General features: G+C 39.4%; 2 protein-coding genes across 22 annotated transcripts in view; one reads left to right on the forward strand and one right to left on the reverse strand.

The window, feature by feature from the left end:
- Positions 1-228: 228 nt before the first annotated feature.
- On the reverse strand, positions 229-827 carry LOC136845551 (voltage-dependent calcium channel gamma-8 subunit-like). Its single transcript, XM_067115732.1, has 2 exons — positions 682-827; positions 229-466 (listed from the first exon to the last, which is right to left on the reverse strand). Exons 1-2 carry the CDS (start codon positions 825-827, stop codon positions 229-231), a joined length of 384 nt encoding a protein of 127 aa, XP_066971833.1.
- bru3 (bruno 3) overlaps positions 629-21210 on the forward strand; it is a 905487-nt gene continuing 884905 nt past the window's right edge. For 18 of the 21 annotated variants that reach the window (XM_067116880.1, XM_067116890.1, XM_067116896.1 and 15 more), the window contains exon 1: positions 631-1044. In XM_067116880.1, coding sequence (XP_066972981.1) covers positions 988-1044 — 57 coding nt within the window. In that variant the 5' untranslated portion in view covers positions 631-987. Of the gene's footprint in view, positions 1045-21210 lie in introns of all 21 variants that reach the window. The other 3 variants (XM_067116892.1, XM_067116888.1, XM_067116902.1) reach the window with 1 other exon arrangement.

The following is a 21210-nucleotide window of genomic DNA, read 5'->3' on the forward strand; positions in this document are numbered from 1 at the left end:
AGAGAGAGAGAGAGGGAAAAAAGTTGTCTTCCGTTGTCTGGAATGACAGGTGCGTATTTTTTTTCCCCGTGGTTCAATAGGTCCCGTAGATTGGTAAAGTATGACGTAGGGAATTTGTAATACCGACTGTAATGGAATCATAATGGATATGTCTGGGACAATATACTCTGGAGATGATTTTGAGCGGGACCAGCAAGGGAGAGGGGACGGCAGATGACAGAACAAGGGTTAAGAAGCTTTTGCGTATGTACGGCTGGAGGAGGAAGCAAGCGTATGAGCGGCGGCGGCGGCAGCCACAGCCACAGCAGGAGCAGGAGCAGGAGCAGCCTCGACGGCGGCGGCATCAGTAGCAGTAACAGCAGCAAAAGCAGCAGCAGCAGCAGCAGCAGCAGAAGACCTATACGGTACCAGTGCTGTGTTCCTTCCCCTCGCCGCCGCGCCCCTCTCTCGCAGCATCCGTGCCGGGCTGGGAGAAAAGTGTGTATTATCAGATTTATGTGGTGTGTGCGTGGTTGCCATGGCGACGGCGCGGACGAGGGGTTCCGCGCGGTGATTGGTTGAACCGCGGGTCGGGGGCGTGGTCACGGGTCGGCGGGTGGGGCGGCATGGTACCGCCCCGCTCAGCCTCGTAGTCGCGTGCTGGCCTCGCCGCTGTGGACTGTGCTGTTGTGTGCGTGGAACCGTTTCTTTTCTCTCCCATCGTCTAAACCACCAGCAGCAGCTCTGCCGCCGCCGCCGCCGCCGCCGCCGCCGCCACCACCACCACCAGATACAACTACTCCCACAACAGCTACTGCTACTACTACTGCTACAACAGCCATCACCATCGCCGACACAGCTTAGTACACGCACAGGAGGAGGCTGTGTGTGTGTGTGTGTGTGTGCGTGTGTGAGAGACAACCACGCCCCCGTCAGTAGTGTAGTAGCAGCAGCAGCCGGCCGGCACCGCTCGCACCACCACCCAGTTCTTCTAGGGTCATCGTCACCATGGCTCTCATCACCGAGGTCCGCCCACACCTGTACCACTACCCAGCCCTCAGCCAGGTAACGATCAAAACCACACTTGTTGCACTGCTATCACCTTGCATGACCTCAGGCACACTCCAAGGAGCCTGAAGCAGAGAGCCACAGTACCACTGCTACTACTACTACCACTACTACCACTACTACTATTGCTACTACTGCTACTACTACTACCACTACTACCGCTACCACTACTGCTAGGGCCGCCCGCCTCGTTTCCCATCCTGGCCACCACCCAGGAACCTGTGGCTCGAGCAACATGTGGAAACCCCGTCACAGCCTCTCGCGGGCGCCCTCCGCCGCCTCGGCACCACATCATCTCCTTCACCATCATCACCATCATCATTATCACCATCTTCTTCTTCTTCATCTTCATCCCACGAGCATCACCCACTCACTCACAATCCGTAGACGGGGATCACTCAAATAGCGATCTTCCACCCCCTCCTGCTGTAGTCTCTTTCAAATCCGTGAGATCGGAGGGCGTCAGCACGAAGGCGCCGCCTTGGACAGGCCACATATTCCTCCCCCCTTTTTTTACACGCGCCTTGAGCGTTTCCGAACGGAACGCACGTGAGAGAGAGAGAGAGAGAGAGAGAGAGAGAGAGAGAGAGAGAGAGAGAGATGGCGTGGCAAGTGGAGTAGGAGGAAGCTGGCACGAATTAATTATGCATCTTCAGGCCATGTGCTTTTCCGCCCGGCAAGATCTCATCTCATCTGGCCTCTGGCTCTTCGAAACAAAACATGATGATGATGATGATGATGGCTTGCTTTTGCTTCTGCCCTTGTTGCTGCTCTCTCTCTCTCTCTCTCTCTCTCTCTCTCTCTCTCTCTCTCTCTCTCTCTCTCTCTCGGTACGTACGTATGTTCCGTATCGTACAATTCTGGCAATAAAATGTTCTGTTTATACAGAATTTTTGGAACGCAAGTGAGGAGGGTCTTTCAATTCGACCTATGGCATTTTTTGAGAGAAATAATTCCTTATCCCTGTGGAAACGGCTGCCTTGATTGTGCAGATCAGAGCAAACCTGATAATAGCCATTTTTCCTTTTTTTTATCGTAAATTGTAAAGTTCACTCGTAGTAAGTTTCCCCTCAGCAATATGTGTGAAAGTCTCGCCGACGGGTGCTTCTTACAGGCAAGTTAACCAACAGTCAAGAAAATGTGATTTTATTTCAAATTGCAAAGTGCATTGGATAAAAATGTTAATGCGCGAAGGATAAGTGTGCCGGGATCAACTGACATGTAATGGATAAATTCCGAACTGATTGGATTTAATATATCTGCCCATGTGCCCTATCTATGTCATTTTATCTTCTCTTTGACCCCTGCTTCTGCTCTCCCACCCCTCCTTTCTCGCTTTCTCAAACGTTACCGAAAAAGTTCGCAAAAGGATTTTTAATAGCGGTCTTGGTCACCCATCTTTAAGATCTCTGCCACTTTAAGAGAAGAATGCTATGCGGACATTCCTGACTTCCCGATTTCTTACGATTATTTGTTTTGATCAGTAAAACTGATTCCGGGAGTGCATAGTGGCTTTGCGCACGGGAACGCATGAACGGACCTTTTCCCGAAAAAATTGAAAATACACATGAGAAAAACATAACAAACAGAAGGTTTAGCTTGACCTACATCAACATACCTTCTATTAGGGAGTACCAGCTTAAACTCATTGACCAGTCGCACAAGGTGGTTGGTTCAATATGCATTCCTCCTTAGCGTGTTCGGTGACTCTTCGCGCCAGCAATATTATCAGCAGCAGCGCCGAGAAACGGTTCCCCTTTTTCTGCTGGTTGGTGATGGAACTCTCGTACGTAAATGATGACACGAGACAGCGAAAATACAATCGTTGGCGATTGTCGGAGTTATCAACGTCGTGCAAAATCTAGCATGATTCAATTCCCCGACGGTGGCGCATTAGTGTCTTGTACATGACGGCAGCGGTGTGGTATAGCCGGGAACGTCATCGAGGCGTTCCGTCACTCCGTCCAGCAGCGCTTAAAACTCTGACATGAATGTGCGTCGTCCGCTATCCTTCGCTCCTTCTTCATTGTGGCGTGTTTCCGGTGAGAGCCGTAGATTTTACGATACTGAAGTTCCTGGCGAGGTATGCCGTGTTTAAATCAAGCTGTGGTGACTGTGTGAAGTCGAGAGGCATGGGAGTAACTCAGTAAAGAAACGCCTTTCATTTTCGTTTTTGTGGTAAATAGTCATTCTTATTATAACGCTTAGGGATGCAGAATATATGTGGGGATTTCTTTATGCGCTTCTGTACAAAGGCGCATGGTCTCTAAGCACCAACGGCTACACATGTATACACATCAGTTTTAGTGCAGTTTGATTTTTTAAAGCTTCGCGCTTCACCCGAAATTATTAATAACCACGAGCGTGCATACATGCGTGTCTTTGGCTGACAGCGCGAAGCCTCATTGTGCCGCATTATAATCCATCGTGACGATGTGAAATATCATCATCATCATCATATTCTTTTTTAGACGAAGGGCGCGTGGTGTCTGTATCCCGTATGCAAATGTTAAGCGGATAAGCTCCGAACTCCATTTACAAACAAACACACGCAGTGAAATGATACTTCTACTTTATTCACTAACTCTGCAAGAGGGAAGTTTTGTGTTTTCGGTCGAAGGTTTCTGTAGGTGGGTGGCAGGGTGTTGGAAGGGGGGGAGGGGAGGTGGGGGGGAAGGTGGACATGGAGGAGGTGGTTGAGGGGAAATTACATACAGAAAATGAACCGGTTTTTGAAACTTTTAAAAGGGTATTAAAAAGGAGAGTAAATGCTGGGGGATGCGATCCTACAAGGGGGAAGGGGGAAGGGGGTAGGGGAAGGAAAAATGGCTATGGATGGCTGATGAGCCATCTATTTTTTTTTTTCTCCAACTCTCTCATTTGTGTTTGGCTCTAAGCCCGTGAAAGAGAATGCGTAATAACTCCGTGAATGCAAAAATAGAGGAGATAAAGCACTCGACTAAAAAGGGTTGAATAGAAATTTGGTATTTAAACTATTGCGCTATCACATATTTTCCTCTTTTATATACATCTTCTTTTATTTGTATATGTTTACGTTGTAAGAGGAAATGTGGAACAATCGTGCACGTGAGAATTGAATAAGGCAGTTCAGTGAATGAATGTATAGTTCTGAAGATAATTAAATAAGTATAATTCATCTCTTGTGCTATCATTCATCGTTGCTATTTGAATTAGTACGGACGAAATCCCTCCTCGAATTACCTATCTACACGGGGATTATGAAAAGTGTGTGATTTTTGCCCAAGGGAGAATGGAAAATTATTTCTTGATTTATTAGGGGATTAATGGAGGATTCACGACTGATCTGATCCATCAAAGGACGAATTAAAACACCCTAGAAAATCCATTTGTTTAATAATGAGTGTTAACAAAAAAGAAAAAAGAAAAACCCACCGAACAATCATCACTCCATTTCCTCCCGATCCATTAGTCGTCTTTTATTTATTGGTCATTAAAGATGCTTTACCGTAAGGGCCTTCTCTCCTTTTTTTTTTTTTTTTACATGCCCCCACGTTTGACACCTGCCCTGTCTCTCTCTCTCTCTCTCTCTCTCTCTCTCTCTCTCTCTCTCTCTCTCTCTGTTTTTGTATGTATCCTGTAACCTGTAATTCGACTTTGGCGCACAAAACTTAAGATATTGTTTGTGTCGTTTGTGTGACATTATCATTGAAAAACAGCTGACTGTGTCCGGTAGCATATTTGAGTGTGTGTGCCGTATGTGAATATAAATTGATGAAAAAGTGTGCATTCATACGCTTTCAATACACAAACCAGTTTTTTTTTTTTCCAAAATTTCATTTCAAAGTTACTTTCTCTCTCTCTCTCTCTCTCTCTCTCTCTCTCTCTCTCTCTCTCTCTCTCTCTCTTTGTATGTATCCTGTAACTTGTAATTCGACTTTGGCGCAGAAAACCTAAGATATTGTTTGTGCGACAGTAGCAATGATAAACAGCTGACTGTGTCTGGTAGCATATTATGAATATAAATTCATAAAATAAGTGTATATTTATACGCTTTTAATCCATAAATCAGTTTTTTTCCAAACTTCATTTAAGAGTTACTTAATAGAGTTACTTATAGAATGGCGTGCGGAATGTCGTGTAATTACGGTGATAAAACTCGCAATTAAGACTCATATCGCTGTGATGCTGAGAGTGTTATCTCTGCAACATGGCACGTCGTGACATAGTTCTAGGATGGAGGTACAGTGATGATGTCGATGTTGGTTTATAGAATCCTGAGTTCATTTTACTTATGCCTTCCTGTGCTGTGTGTGTATGTATATATATGTATATATATATATATATATATATATATATATATATATATATATATATATATATATAATAGCCTGAATGAATTAATTTCCGTAAGTCTTTGTAATTGTTTAAAATTCACACAAAGATAAAAATATATCTATCTATCTACGTATCTATCTATCTGTCTATATATATATAAAATATATATATATATATATATATATATATATATATATATATATATATATTGATTTTGCTGTTATCTACTTTTGCTTGTTTTAAATCAAGAGAAAGACCTCAGTTCGATCCTGATGTGAGTCAGAAATTTATTTCTGTTCCACACGATTGATTATGATTATTTCTGATTATTTATATAATATATATATATATATATATATATATATATATATATATATATATATATATATATATATATATATATATATATATATATATATATAATGTATATATATGTAATTTGATTGTGCGTGGAATTTGAATCATAACCGACGCTCAAGTTAAGTGATTAGATAAGACAGATAAGAAATAGCTGCATTCATAATGGATAATATACCAACACGCATTAAAAAAAAAAGTTATTTTTATTTGTGCCTTTGTTTTTATTCCTTCGTCTTCATTATCCATTAAAGGTATGTATCTGAAATACAGTAATTGTTTTTATTTTGTCTCGGATTTAATTTGATAAGTTGGACTGACGCATATACTCGTATAAGTGGTCCGTAAATTTCTTTATTTGTTTGTATTGCTCTGGTTTATTACTTTCACAGTATATATATTTATATACACATGTATATATATGTATGTTTATATATACATATATATATATATATATATATATATATATATATATATATTTATGTAGATATATATAAATACATTATATATATAATATAATATATATATGCATATATACATGTATGTACCTGTATATATGTATGTATATTATATCTGTCACAAGATTCTTATAAGTTTTTTTGTGTCACGAATGGAAAACACTTCTGTTGTTTTTGAAGAGTTTTGACCTTAATCATACGCTACGGTGCCCAAGTGCGCAAACAGCTTGTCATATCGGAATAGGCATATATAGGCTATATATGGACCGTACATCAAAAGCCAATATGCTAATGACTTGCCCCGAAGTCGGGTCTATACAAATAGGCCGTTAACATACTTACACAACATATTTATTGTCGAGGAAAGCTGGTTGGTAATATGGAAGTAGAAATATATAGAGTATATTCGCGTCAGTATTGGAGACAGTCCGCTGTATATAAACATTTAGCTGGCATTTGGCGGTCTTTTATTATTATTATTATTATTATTATTATTATTATTATTATTATTATTATTATTATTTGCACAATATCACGTTGGAACAAGTAAGGCGGGCATTTACTTGAACAGCTGTCTACCACAGTACAGAAAATGTGGTGGAAAAATTATTTAAAACAAGCAAAAGTAAATAGCAGCAAAATCAAGTATATTTCATATTAAGTAAAATATCACTAATCACCTTGATTGAACTCTCAGTATCTTACAGAAACCAGTTTTTATAGGCAGTCTTTCAATGATCTCTTGAAAGACGAGTTTTGTGATGCCATTTATTGTTATGGGTATTGTATTTTGATTTGTTATCTTCAGGCTTCGGAATCGTGAAATGTTTTGCAAATTATCTGAAGCCGTTATTCGTCAGGGTGCTTCTGTTGTTTATTGCGGTGAATGACTGAGGCAAGTGATTTCTGGCTCCTCAGAAAAGTTACATCTCCGAAAGGACATGTCTGTTCGGAACTGGTGCAACGAAGTCCGATTTCGCTTTGCTTCGGGCTGTCCTGGAAATAATGAGAAAAAATGTCTATAGAAATGAAATCTCAGTCTAAAATATTGCGCATGTCTCCAGTGTTTTTCACTGAAAGCGGTGTTCCGATGCACACATCAAGTGAACTGGAATTATTGGAAGTGTGTTGTTTTATATGACTCGGCTGAATTGTCAAGGATTTGTTTTAAAAGTGGCATCGATGACCTTTGTGTTAACGCCAGTTACATATGTTAACTTAATTCACGTTGAAGATCATTTTGTTTGCCATTGGAAAATGTCCCTTTTTTTACAGGAGCCGCGGTGGCTGGGACTCTACGACAAAAACTGTTAGTTTTACTCTAAAATACCTGTCTTCCAACTCCCGTCCGGTTCATATCTTACCGACAAAGTGTTTACAGTGGCTTCTCTATGAATGTATTATTCCACGTTTCATAGGAACGCTGTTTGTCATAGATACTGTATTTTTTCAAAGTGAACTTCAAGCGACAAGTGGAAGTCCAGGTTTGCGGTCAGAAGTTGTATCGAAATTTTCCTGTTGAAGTTTAAGTTCTTATTTTTTTTTATGAAGATAACTCCTTTTTTTGAGCTTGTATGTTTCAGTAGTAGTGTGGGCTAGTCTTCAATAATAAACTAAGATTCTGGAGAACCAGAGAAGAATGGATATGTAAGAAAAAATTCTATTTAAGGACAAGTCATTTTGCCGAATGCACTCCCAGGAGGAACTTCTACATTGCCCTGTTTCATCGTGGTTAAAGCGCGAGTGTTATAGGGCAGTTTGAGTACTCTCTCTCTCTCTCTCTCTCTCTCTCTCTCTCTCTCTCTCTCTCTCTCTCTCTCTCTCTCTCTCTCTCTCTCTCTCCCCCTATTTTATTCTCCTTAGACGTGTCTTTTATCCTCGGCATCATATTTATTGACTGTCTCTCTCTCTCTCACCATCCGGCCGTATGTCACCATCAGCGTCTTATTATGTCGTTTCTTGCCGTGTTACTCTACATAAGCAGAAAGTACCAACGTCCTTTCCCTTACAGCCATTCTACAGTACCTTCTCCCCATCCCTTCCATCATAGCCTTGGTCTACCCCTACCCCTACCCCCACCCCCTCTTTCGTCCATCTGTTTCCTTCCCCTTCCCTCTCCCTCCTCCCTTTCCACCCTTTCCACATCTTTTCCAGTCTTCCTCCTTTCCCTTTTCTCTACCTACTTCATTCCATCGTCGTTCGTCTATTTCTTTCCCCTTCGCTCTCCCTCCCTTCCTTTCCACCCATTCCACATCTTCCTCTTTCCCCTTTCTCTACCTACTTCATTCCATCGTCGTTTTGGGACATTCCTTCTCCCCATGCGTCTTCGCCCCCCCCCCACATGATTCCCTCTCTCCTTCTCTGTCCCCCCACCCCCAACCCCCAATTTCTCCCTTCCTCCATTTCTCTTATTCCTCCCTTCGCTGTTCCATGACGTAACGGACAGCGTAAATGTTACGCCCTGAATGTTTTATCGGGAACATTTCGTTGGCGTCTTCTAAATTATCCAACGCTTATTGATTGGCCACAATCCACTTTAGGCAGGAGCCAAACCTTTAAGTTTAGTACTACAGCCTTACCTGGGGTAGTCATCGTCCTCTCTCTCTCCTCTCTCTCTCTCTCTCTCTCTCTCTCTCTCTCTCTCTCTCTCTCTCTCTGTGGGAAAGTAATATGTACATCTTTTTTTTTTTGTATTTTATTTTTTGGTTTTTACTGATGTTTTCGTCGCTGGTTTGGTCCTGTTAAATATTTTGTTGTGGTCTCCCCCCTGAAATGGAATTGATGCATTTTTGGCCTTTCTTTTATTTTGGCTGTCACTTATGTTCGCGTGGATGTTTTTCCCTGTCGTGTATCTTTGCTGCGCGTTTTAAACGTTTGTCCGACTTTTCGTCCGTCAGACGCACAGCCAGTCGTCGCTCGTGGAAGTACATAAAATCGACGATTAATAAAATAACGGTCGGTTCCTAAAACATGTTTTTTTTTGGCCGCACGAAGATACTGAAGTAATCATTTTTCATATGCACGATATGATTATGAAGAATCGCGTTGGGTAGGAAAAGAAATTGAACACTTGTCAGAAGACACTGGTTCGTCGCACGTGCGCTCTGGCGCGCATGCCCGCTTCAAATTCGTATTCATATGGCACCTCAACATATTCCCCACCTTGTTCTGTGAATTGTCAGTGTGACATTAATTCTGTGGGGGGATTTCCCTCAATTAAACAGGCCTGGAAAACTTAGCAAACGCTGAAATTAAAGGCAGGAAACAATTGCCTTTCAAAGAAAACGGACATTAGACGAGCGTGTGTGTGAGAGAGAATTGGAAGGTACAAGAATATCGTCTTTAATGAACGTTGCGTTTGTAAAGTCCCGTATTTGACTAGACAGAGAGAGAGAGAGAAAAAAAAAAGGGGGCGGAAGGCAAACTATTTTAATAATGCGTCATTTCTTCTCCGGGGTTAGACGGGTTTTTTTATGGGAATGTTCGTTTCTTTCGGGTTTCCCCTCCGGAGGATCGTCTGATGAGGCCCTTGTACAGTAAGTCGTTGGTGTGTTGATGGTGCTATCATCATCATCATCATCGTCATCACTATTACTTTTATGTTGTTATTATTATTATTATTATTATTATTATTTTTTTATTTTTCTCTTATTATTTTTTATTATTATTAATCCGTGTTGATTTTTTTATTTTCTCTGAAATGTTTTTAGTTTTAATGGGACATATTTACTGTATTTTATATATATGTAATATATATATATATATATATATATATATATATATATATATATATATATATATATATATATATATTTTTGTGTATGTGTATATATAAATTTTATATATATTATATATATATATATATATATATATATATATATATATATATATATATATATATATATATATATATATATATATATATATATATATATATACAGTATACAGTATATATACATAATTTTAATTCATCAGGTAGAAAAAATACCCGGAACTATATAACTTTGCAAATTGAAATACGGAAATGTCAATAAGTTCGACAAACAAATTTTGAGTCGGATGCCTGATATTATCAAAGTAATAATAAGTATGCGTTCCAGTATCGGGCTTGCTGAATTTTTTACCCTTTGTAAATCAAAATGTCTTAGCTGTGTGTGTGTAGCATTAAAGGAATGGATATATTCGTGTTCATTTGCATATATTGCTATATTGCACATACTGTAGACATACAAATTCTTGTCTCCAAATCGTATTTTTTGGGTATATACTAAAATATAAATTAATGATGGTGTTTGATTGACAGAACTACATTTTATGGAATTAATAAGTACAGGATATTTACATAAAGAAAACGGTATGGATAAGTTTTTCGTTGCATAGGGACACACACATGATTTCATATAACACGTGCATATATATATATATATATATATATATATATATATATATATATATATATATATATATATATATATATATTTATATATGTATATATATACACACTATATACTTTGTGTGTATTATATATATATATATATATATATATATATATATATATATATATATATAATTTATATATAGAATGACTGAATTCTGTGAAATGAAACAAATCGCTCCCAACATTCTCATAAATGTCAAGAGCTCGAAAAGATGAAGAATGATTTCTAATGATATCAGCGAGTTGATTCGTTCTCTTGTCTGGCACTTGCATTCCGAAGCCCTCCCGGGGGATCCAAGGAGCCTCGACGTGATGAAAGGAAGCCTTGTATCAGGAGGCGCACACTAATACCCGGTGCTGTACAAACTCGCCGGATGATTTATGAGTGTTTGAGTATCGAAATTGGCCTCCGTCGCTCTCTTTCTTCGGAGATGAAGTCCACCTCATTATACGTCTCAGATGAAAGTCCACCTCATTATACGTCTCAGATGAAAGTCCGCCTCATTATACTTGCGATCGTTTTCATTATTATTTTTTTTTTTCGGTTTGGTCAGTGCCGGTGTGGGGTGGCCGGAGTACTTCCCAATTCCATTTCGTGTGTTTTTCTGTTTCACGGTGTTTTCGTTAATGTAAGCATTCTCTTAGGAATTCGTTTGTAAAGGCAGTAAATGTAAGATGGGTGTGTAAATGTTATCAGTCGTTTGGTCACAGTAGGTTTTTTGTAATAAAGCGGGCACTTTGATGAGTAAGCTTACTAAAATAATGTTGGAGAGTCAGAGAAATCATAGAGTAAAAGAGAGTCGCCCTTCACTCTTTCTGACGTAAGGTATACATTCCCGCGTTGCTTTTTTTTATTCTATTTTACTGACCTTGGAGTGTAACTCCTTTTAAAACTGAGGTAGTGTTTTTAAGTCTATATATATCAGTGCACGCTCTTGCATCGACTTATTCTTAACCCATTGCGACTTTCTGTGTATTTAACAGTGTAGCTCTCCGTGTATGCAGGGTGGTGTTATAGTGGTTTCTGTGCTTTTTATGCAGACGTCAAGTTCCCCTCGTTCCATTTCAGTGATTTCTGTGCGTTTTTCTGTTCAAAAAAATCATCCTATCATGACGCGCCGAGGGACAACAGCGACGTCTAAAAATTAGAAAGGGGAAAGCGGAAAAGAAAGGGTGGCCCAACATTTCCCAGCCATTTCATACGGGAAAGAAGGAAGCCCCTCCGTCATTGAAACCGTTGTAGATGCAAGACATCAAAACAATTACGAAGGTTGTATCCCGACATTAAGGGCAATTACAGGAGTAGGCGGTATGGCATTAAACCAATTACGAACCCGCCGTAAAGACATCATAACAATTATAACGCGCATTTAGCTCTGGCGTCGAATGAACTCCTAAGGAGGAGAAGAAATAGAAGAAGGGGAAAACAAGGACGGGAGGCCCACGCCTATACCACCGGAGGGCGAAACTGGCTGCCCTGCCCGCCCGCCCGCCCGCGAGCCCGCCCGCGCGCCCGTCCGGCCAGAAGTAAACAAAACCCACGTTGAGAGGGATTTCGTCGAGTAAACAAAATCCCAAAAATGGCATCTGTTGTTTATGTTTGCTTCTTGTCTGCCTAAAACACCCTCCCTTCTTTTCCTCCTCCTCTTCTACCTCCTCCTCTTCTTCCTCCTCCTCCTCCTCCTCCTCCTCCTCCTCCTCCTCCTCCTCCTCCTCCTCCTCTCGTGAGCGGCCTTCAAGCGAACTCTTATAGCATCATCTTATGGTGACTTGAGATGATATTATGAGGGGTTACACTGCAACTTTATATGATTAGCTGTTAAAGGCGTTACGTCATTCTCTCTCTCTCTCTCTCTCTCTCTCTCTCTCTCTCTCTCTCTCTCTCTCTCTCTCTCTCTCTCTCTCTCTCAAAGTCATATAATTCGTGCATTTTGAGTTAAATGTTACAAATATGTAGTCATTTTTATGGCTTTACGGAAAATGTACTTGAGTCAGAAAGGTCGATCCGTTTTTCATCTATATATCGTTGATTAGATTCTATGTTATTCATTAATTTATTTATTTATTTATCAGCCAATTAATATGTTCATTTTATGCGGTTGCCTGTTTACACGGAACGCGTATTCCGCTGTTGACCCGCCATGTTCCGTCATAAAATTTGATTTAGAGGGAGATGAATGAGCCAATAAATTTCATCGACTCCCCAAAGCAGCGTAGAGTTCATTAGCATGGCCGTTATAGATGTCATTAGTAATGATTATTTATGATAAGCGATTCTTTAAATGGTATTAGATTAGCCCCGCCTCATTCTGTTGACTCTGCCAAGTCTTTGTTAAGGAGATGAATGGGTTTCGGGGCTAATTTATTTCCGTAGCGAGGAGTTAATTACGATATTACGATATTACACGGTCATTTCCAGGAGTGTACACACAAGTCGGGTAATTTAGACGAATGTCTGTGGGTAGTGTTTCCTGGTCTGGCGATCGGGTGGACGTGAGTCAAGAAACGCCTGTATGTTAAAGAATTATACTTCTCTGTCCGCCCTCAGATCTTAAAAATTACTGAGGCTAGAGGGCTACAAATTGTTATGTTGGTCATCCGCCCTCCAATCATCAAACATACCAAATTGCAGCCCTCTAGCCTAAGCAGTTTTTATTTTATTCAAGGTTATAGTTAACCATAATCGTGCTTCTGGCAAAGTAACCATAATCGTGCTTCTGGCAACGTTATAGGACAGGTCACCTCCGTTAAAGTTTCGTGGGCCGCGGCGCATGCAGCATTATACCGAGACCACCGAAAGACAGATCTATTTTCGGTGGCCTTGATTATACGCTGTAGTGGCTGTACAGAAAGCTCTATTGCGCCGAAGTTCCTTTGGCGCATTTTTTACTTGTAATGAAACCTTTCTTTATGAATGATAATTAATAGAGGTTTTTCTCTGTAGCTTTTCTCAGATGATTGTTTTTTCGACAGCTAGAAGAAATATATTTCTCTGGTCATGGTCGGAGATTATGTTTTATTTTTTTTCCAAAAAGATATTCTCGACTTATGAAGAATGGATAATGTATTTCAGTGAAATAGAAATATTTTCTCAATTCATGGTTACAGTTTTATTCTTTAAAGATGAAGGATGATACTTAATTTTTTTCTTCCAATAAAGCGTATTCTCGACTTACGAAAAATGAATATTGTTTTCCACTGTTCATTTTTCAATGGAAAAAAAAACATATTTTCTAGAAAATGAAAAATATTCCTGTCAGTTCATGCTTGCAATTTTTTCTTTTTTTTTTTTTTTTTGGCAACATTATCTCAAAGTTATTCTCTCTCTTTAAGACTGCGAAAATAGGAATATAATTGTATTTTTGCGAAAGTTGACTCATGAGCCTCATCGAATTTTTTCTGTTGACTGTACCCTGAAATGTTCATGGACTTTATGGACTTTATTTTGATGTTAAGTGGACTTTTGGGCGCTAATGAAAAAATATGTTAGTGGCGACTTCAAATTGGACCCTAATGGAAATATATGTTATAGTTGACCTGCAGTTCTGTTATAGGAATGGAAAATGTATTTTAAAGGTGAATTGCTCTCTCAGGATTTGGCCCTTTTCGTATTTTATTCATTCTCTCTCTCTCTCTCTCTCTCTCTCTCTCTCTCTCTCTCTCTCTCTCTCTCTCTCTCTCTCTCTCTCTCTCTCTCTCTCTCTCTCTCTTTTGCAGTTGCGCAAACAATCTTTCTTTTATCTTCACATACATACACAAAACCAACGTCTCTCTCTCTCTCTCTCTCTCTCTCTCTCTCTCTCTCTCTCTCTCTCTCTCTCTCTCTTGCAGTTGCGCAAACAATCTTTCTTTTTATCTCCACATATATACACAAAACCAGCCTCTCTCTCTCTCTCTCTCTCTCTCTCTCTCTCTCTCTCTCTCTCTCTCTCTCTTTGTTGATGTTTACAAATTATTGAAAGAGAGAGAGAGAGAGAGAGATGGAGAAAATTCGATAAGTGAAGGACAGAAATTGAAGGAATAAGCAACTTGTCAAGTGCTTTTAGCTACTCCAGCCGAGATCTTTCTGATGGGAGGGTCGTCCAGTGTATGAGCCTCTGTGTGTATGAGAGAGAGAGAGAGAGAGAGAGAGAGAGAGAGAGAGAGAGAGAGACAGTAGGAGGTGTACGTACGTGTGTGAATATGCATGTGTTGCTTGTTGAATGCGAGATGAAAGTGATCCATTAGTTCCATATTAATCTAATCAAATCTGCAAACTGCGAGAGAAATACGGAAACCTTTATCCCCGTATTATTTTAGATTATACATCATTGCTCTCCGCCAATTTCCAGTTCCCCCTCCCCCCAAAACTAAAAGCATATTGTCGATTTCGGAGTTTTCATTTTGATGCGCTGGCCGGATGGAGTGTTTGCTGTTTGTACCGCCATATTAAGTATTTATAGATATTTCTATTGCTGCCGCTGTTGTTTTTCCACCCATACCTGCTCTCGTTTTAGTGCTTCACTGGCCGGGTAAATTTGGATGACAGATAATCTTATTAGCTATAATGAATGGCTGTTAATACGTAATGCTTCTTAATATGCATGAGATATTTAGCTTGAATGGAATGAGCCGGGATTTAGAGCGAACAGAGTTTTTTGTTTTCTTTTTCAAGTAGCGAAAAGCGACATTATCGGAGCGCGCCAACCATAAGTGTATATCTAAGCCAGTCGTACCAACCCGTGCGGCTGGTGAATGAATCACGTTCATCTCTAATTATTCACGTTATAGATTGACACACGGGCACGTTATGATTCTGATGGGTCTCGCCGTTGCAAATCACGTGCGTGAATTATCCAGGGCTGCGTTGCAACGCTGCGTTGTTTTAAATGCCGGCCAAGGATTACCAACCGCGCCGTAAATTGATCTTGCAAGTTGAGCATCCGTACCCTTGTTTACTTTTACGCAGGCGTACCAACATCTCGCTTGAATGGCGGCCTGGCCTTGAGAGACCCTTCTGTAATGATAATGTCAAGAGTACGGCCATGTGCTTCCATTGCAAGTGCCGTGTCGATATTTTCACTTTTGGACGGGCTCGTAAATTGCAGGAATAATTTCGTGCACAAATGTTTGCGTCGCGTATGAGGAGATAGTATGTTTTTTTTTTTTCTGTCGGAATATGTCATACTATAGCTCTTATTGTTTTTTATATATATCAGTTCGTGCGTATATACAGTATGTGCATTGAGGTGCATCTGTGTAGTTTCATTTTATGGACATTGAAGTTTTCGTGTAATTGCGTGGACACTGAATTTACACGCACACACATACACACACACACACACACACACACACACACACACATATATATATATATATATATATATATATATATATATGTGTGTGTGTGTGTGTGTGTGTGTGATCTTACTGCTAACTAGTATATGTGTATAGGTATGCTTCATGCGTAAACCAAGATCATTTTTACGTGTGACGTATGTGCAGTGTGTGCTTTCTCCTTACCTGTATATACGCCGCACATGTTTGCGCTATGTTTCCAAAGTCACGGATGATTAGTTTTATTTTCTGCGTCCAAACTTCCTGGTTTATCTACTAATTTGTATCGTCAGTTTATTTTACTGTTATATAATATTCATTTTCCTTCGCTCTCTTCCCCTTCTTTTGCGTCAAAATGATATGTGGTGTACATCATTCCCCCCCTCCCCCCATCCTCGCCCCTCATCCTCCCCCCTCCTCCTTCATCGTGCCACCAGTATCCTCGTATTTGTTATTTGCCAACACTGTCCCTCCATCTTCATCCGTCTTGTGGATGTGTCCCTCGAAGCGCCTTCGTTTCGTAATCCATCTACCCCCATCCTCATCCACATCCCTTTTTCATACACTCCCATTTATTTGTTGCCCGAGGGTTTTTATTACCTTTTATTCCCTTGTTTCTTCCTATCCGGCTTTGTATGCGTTCGTTCGCCGTAGGATTAAAATTAGATCTATTTCTCTATGATCTAATTGGAACTTTTTTCTCCGTCAGAATATGTCATCATGAAATGCTAATGATTTTTCTTGGAAATTTATCATGATCTTGGTAGTTACGTCGACAGTTTATGTGTCAGATCAGTCATCAGAGTTCAATGGACAGTTGTGTATGCGAATGGCGTGATCGCTGTTTTATATATATATATATATATATATATATATATATATATATATATATATATATATATATATATATAGTATGTGTGTATATGTGTATATACATAAATATATATATATATATATATATATATATATATATATATATATATATATATATATATATATATATATATATATACACAAATAAAGTGCTGGATGTTAATGACAACTAAGATCATTTAACAGCAATATATATATCTCTCTCTCTCTCTCTCTCTCCACTGCTCTTTTACACCCTCCCTGCACACTCCTCCCCTACCAACCCTCCCCTCTCTCTCTCTCCCTTCCCCCTTTCCTGATCCTTTTCTCTCTCCCCTGGGCTTTTGTCCTCGACCTGGGTTGTTCTACACAACCAGAAGGTCGAAAAGCATATTGTCATTATTCAGCACTTTTTCCTTATCGACTATGGCCTTCATTAGCGTATTTTTAAGTGTACCATTTTTTTCCTCTCTCATTTTTTTTTTCTAATGGAGACTGATTGTGTCACTTCCATCATGGTTCGTTTCACAGGCGTACGGAGTGAAGTTTGGACTTTGGAAGTGATTCTACTTCCCATTTTGTTCTGCGTGGCGATGGGGGGTAATTCAAATGATGCTTCGTTTAAGTAAAAGTGATGTTAGATCTGTTAATGGCAGCTGGCTGTTAAATGAAAAAAAAAAAAGAGGTTTGGTGTCATCATTTCTTCTGGTTTATTTCGGTGTTCGTTTGAAGTCTTGGGGACGTTGGTAGCCTCTCTCTCTCTCTCTCTCTCTCTCTCTCTCTCTCTCTCTCTCTCTCTCTCTCTCTCTCTCTCTCTCTCTCTCTCATGCAGTAACGCTCTTATTTAAATAATGTATATCTTTCGCGACGTAGAAGTAAGTAAGCTTTTTAATGTTCTATTTTCTTTCGTCTTTTGTTTTTCCCTCACTCTTTTCTTGGCTGTCTCTATCATCACCATTTCGGATATGTTGAATTTTTCCTTTTGAGTTCATTTTCTGTTAGTAGGACATTTTGGAGGACTTATGTTTAATATGACGTTCAGGAAATATACGTCACAAGTTTTTTTTTTATTGTTCTTTTGTTACTTATTATTGGATTTTATATCTACCGTATCTATACATTTACATATATATACAGTACATATATAAATTTCTGACTCACATCAGGAATGAACCCAGGTCTTTCAATTGAAAGGCAAGGGCGCTGCCCACTGGGCCATCCAAGACCTGGGTTCGATCCTGATGTGAGTCAAAAATTTATTTCTGTTCCCCACGTGATTGTGTGTTCATTATTTCTAACAGTATATATATATATATATATATATATATATATATATATATATATATATATATATATATATATATATATATATATATATATATTCATTCTTAAGTGTGACACGTGTTGCCTTCAAGCTTGGCCCACTTCCTTGTCACGAAGGTAATTAGGCAATGCAATAAAAAGGATTGCGCGTCGTTTATTGAAGAGAGAGAGAGAGAGAGAGAGAGAGAGAGAGAGAGAGAGAGGAAAATAAAGATGAGGAGAGAGGGGAAAGGGGTTGGGGGAGGCATTCTACTGAAAGCTTCCTAGCCCTTGAGACCTTGGGTTTTTGAGGGGGTAGGGGGGACATTAGTTTCCCCTCTTGTCATCTTACCTTTGTTGCTTTCCCCTCGTTCATCTCCTCCCTCTACTCCTCCCCCAATCTGTGGCCATTCACGTGTTCTCAACTTCCCCCGCCCTCCCCCGGCTGTCTTCCCCTCTCCCCCACCCTCTTTTGCTCCTCGTTCCGTTTTTGTCTCCATTTAGCCTACTTCCCCTTTCATTTGGTATATTCCTGTTCCATGTTGGTTTTTTCTTTCTTGTATATTAGTTGTGTTATCTTTCGAAGATGCGTCTTCAGGGCCAAAAAATGTATTCCTTTTCAGATTTTTATCAAGTTACACAATAGTAATAATATTTTAGTGATATTTGAGTACATGTCTTTGCTTTCACAGGAGTTCCTTACTTAAAAGTCAGGCTAATTTTGTTAATATTATTATTATTAATTATTATTATTATTTTTATGCGTTCTTTCGTTATAATAATTCAAGTCCTGGACAATTGAACACAGAGGAAAAACCGACATGTAAGAATAAAATCAGTCATAGGAAAAAAAGGTTTCCTAATGCGTTCATTTCCCCCCCCTTTTTTTCCGCGCCCTGAAATTTGGGAAGTTTTTTTTTCCTCGCCCTGAAATATGGGAAGATTTTTCCCTCACCCTGAAATATGGGAAGATTTTTTTCCTCACCCTAAAATGTGGGAGGATTTTTTTCTCCTAACCCTGAAATATGGGAAGATTTTTTTCATAACCCTGAAATATGGGAAGATTTTTCCTATCCCTGAAATAATGGAAGATTTTTCCCTCACCCTGAAATATGGGAATATTTTTTTTCGTCACCCTGAAATATCGGAAGGTTTTTTTCTTCGCCCTGAAATATGGGAAGATTTTTTCCTTACCCTGAAATATGGGAAGAATTTTTTCCTCACCCTGAAATGTGGGAAGATTTTTTCCTCGCCTTGAAATATGGGAAGAATTTTTTCCTCACCCTGAAGTATGGGAAGATTTTTTTCCTCGCCTTGAAATATGGGAAGAGTTTTTTTTCCTAACCCTGAAATATGGAAAGATTTTTCTCCTAACCCTGAAATATGGGAGGATTTTTTTTCTCCCAACCCTGAAATATAGGAAGATTTCCTCCTAACCCTTAAATATGGGAATATTTTTTTTCTCCTAACCCTGAAATATGGGAAGATTTTTTCTCCTAACCCTGAAATATGGGAAGATTTTTTCTCCTAACCCTGAAATATGGGAAGATTTTTTCATAACACTGAAATATGGGAACTTTTTCCTAACCCTAAAATATGGGAAGATTTTTTCCCTCACCCTGAAATATAGGAAGAATTTTTTCTTTCTCCTGAAGTATTAAGTTTTTCCTAACCCTGAAATATGGGAAGATTTTTTCTTCTAACCCTGACATATGGGAAGATTTTTTCCTCACCCTGAAATATGGGAAGATTTTCTTTCTCCTAACCCTGAAATACAGGGAAAAAATTTTATAACCCAGTATAGGAAGAATTTTTCCTCATCCTGAAATATGGGAAGTTGAAATATGGGAAGATTTTTCTTCTAACCCTGAAATATGGGAAGATTTTTTCCTCCTAACCCTGAAACATGGGAAGATTTTTTCCTCACTCTGAAATATGGGCAGATTTTTTTTCTCCTAACCCTGAAATATGGGAAGATTTTTTCCTCCTAACCCTGAAATATGAGAAGATTTTTTTTTCTCCTAACCCTAAAATATGGGAAGATTTCGTCACCGTCTTGCGCGTTTTTAAAAATAGCCCCGAGAAGTAAAAAAAAAAAAAAAAAAAACTTCCGGAAACTCTTCATGGAACGAGTTAGTCATCGGGCTAATGCAATTCCAGATCAAAAGTGCCTTTTGTCATTCAAATTTCGACCTAACTTTTGGTGTTACTTTGTAACAAAATGCTGTTACGAAAATGACTGGGGCGCAGGCCCCTCCCCCGTCTCCCCTGCTCTCTCTCTCTCTCTCTCTCTCTCTCTCTCTCTCTCTCTCTCTCTCTCTCTCTCTCTCTCTCTCTCTCTCTCTCTCCGTCTTCTGGAAGGTGAATTGGGGAAAACTGACTTTTTCTTTTACCTAATTTATTTTCGTTATAAAACAAGTAAAAAATGCGTCGATGTTTCTTCGGCGCAGTCGAGTTTTCTGTACAGTGTATAATCAAGGCCAACGAAAATAGATCTATCTTTCTGTGGGATTGGTATAATATGCTGTAGGAGCCGCGGCCCACGAAACTTTAACCGTGGCTAGAAGCACGATTATGGCTCAAATTTAACCTTAAATAAAATAAAAACTACTAAGGCTAGAGGGCTGCAATTTGGTATGTTTGATGACTGGAGGGTAGATGATCAACATAACAATGTGCAGCCCTCTAGCCTCAGTAGGTTTTAAGATCTGAGGGCGGACAGCAAAAGCACCGACGGACGGACAAAGCCGGAATAATAGTTTTCTTTTACAGAAACCTAAAAAACATGCTGAAAAACGTTGAATGTGATCAGTGGGATGTCTCGAAAATGATTAAGAGAAACAAACTTTATTTTCTTTCATCATTAAAAAGTGTATAAAGCGAAAATCCAAACCAGGAGAATCTTGAAATGAGAACCCAGGACCGATTTGAAAATAGATGAAAATAAGCAATTTTTTTAATCGTAGAAAATAGCTAAAGATGTCTGGAATAAGAACTGGTGTCTTATTGATTTAAGATGTATATTTTTCGTAATTACTGGTGCCCCGCCTTTCTTTTACTGGGTTATATTATTATTTTGATATATTAAAGCAAAGCAGGGAAGGCATTGAATACATGAAGGGT

Source organism: Macrobrachium rosenbergii, chromosome 14 (genome assembly GCF_040412425.1).
Source record: "Macrobrachium rosenbergii isolate ZJJX-2024 chromosome 14, ASM4041242v1, whole genome shotgun sequence".
Taxonomy (NCBI): Eukaryota; Metazoa; Arthropoda; class Malacostraca; order Decapoda; family Palaemonidae; genus Macrobrachium; species Macrobrachium rosenbergii.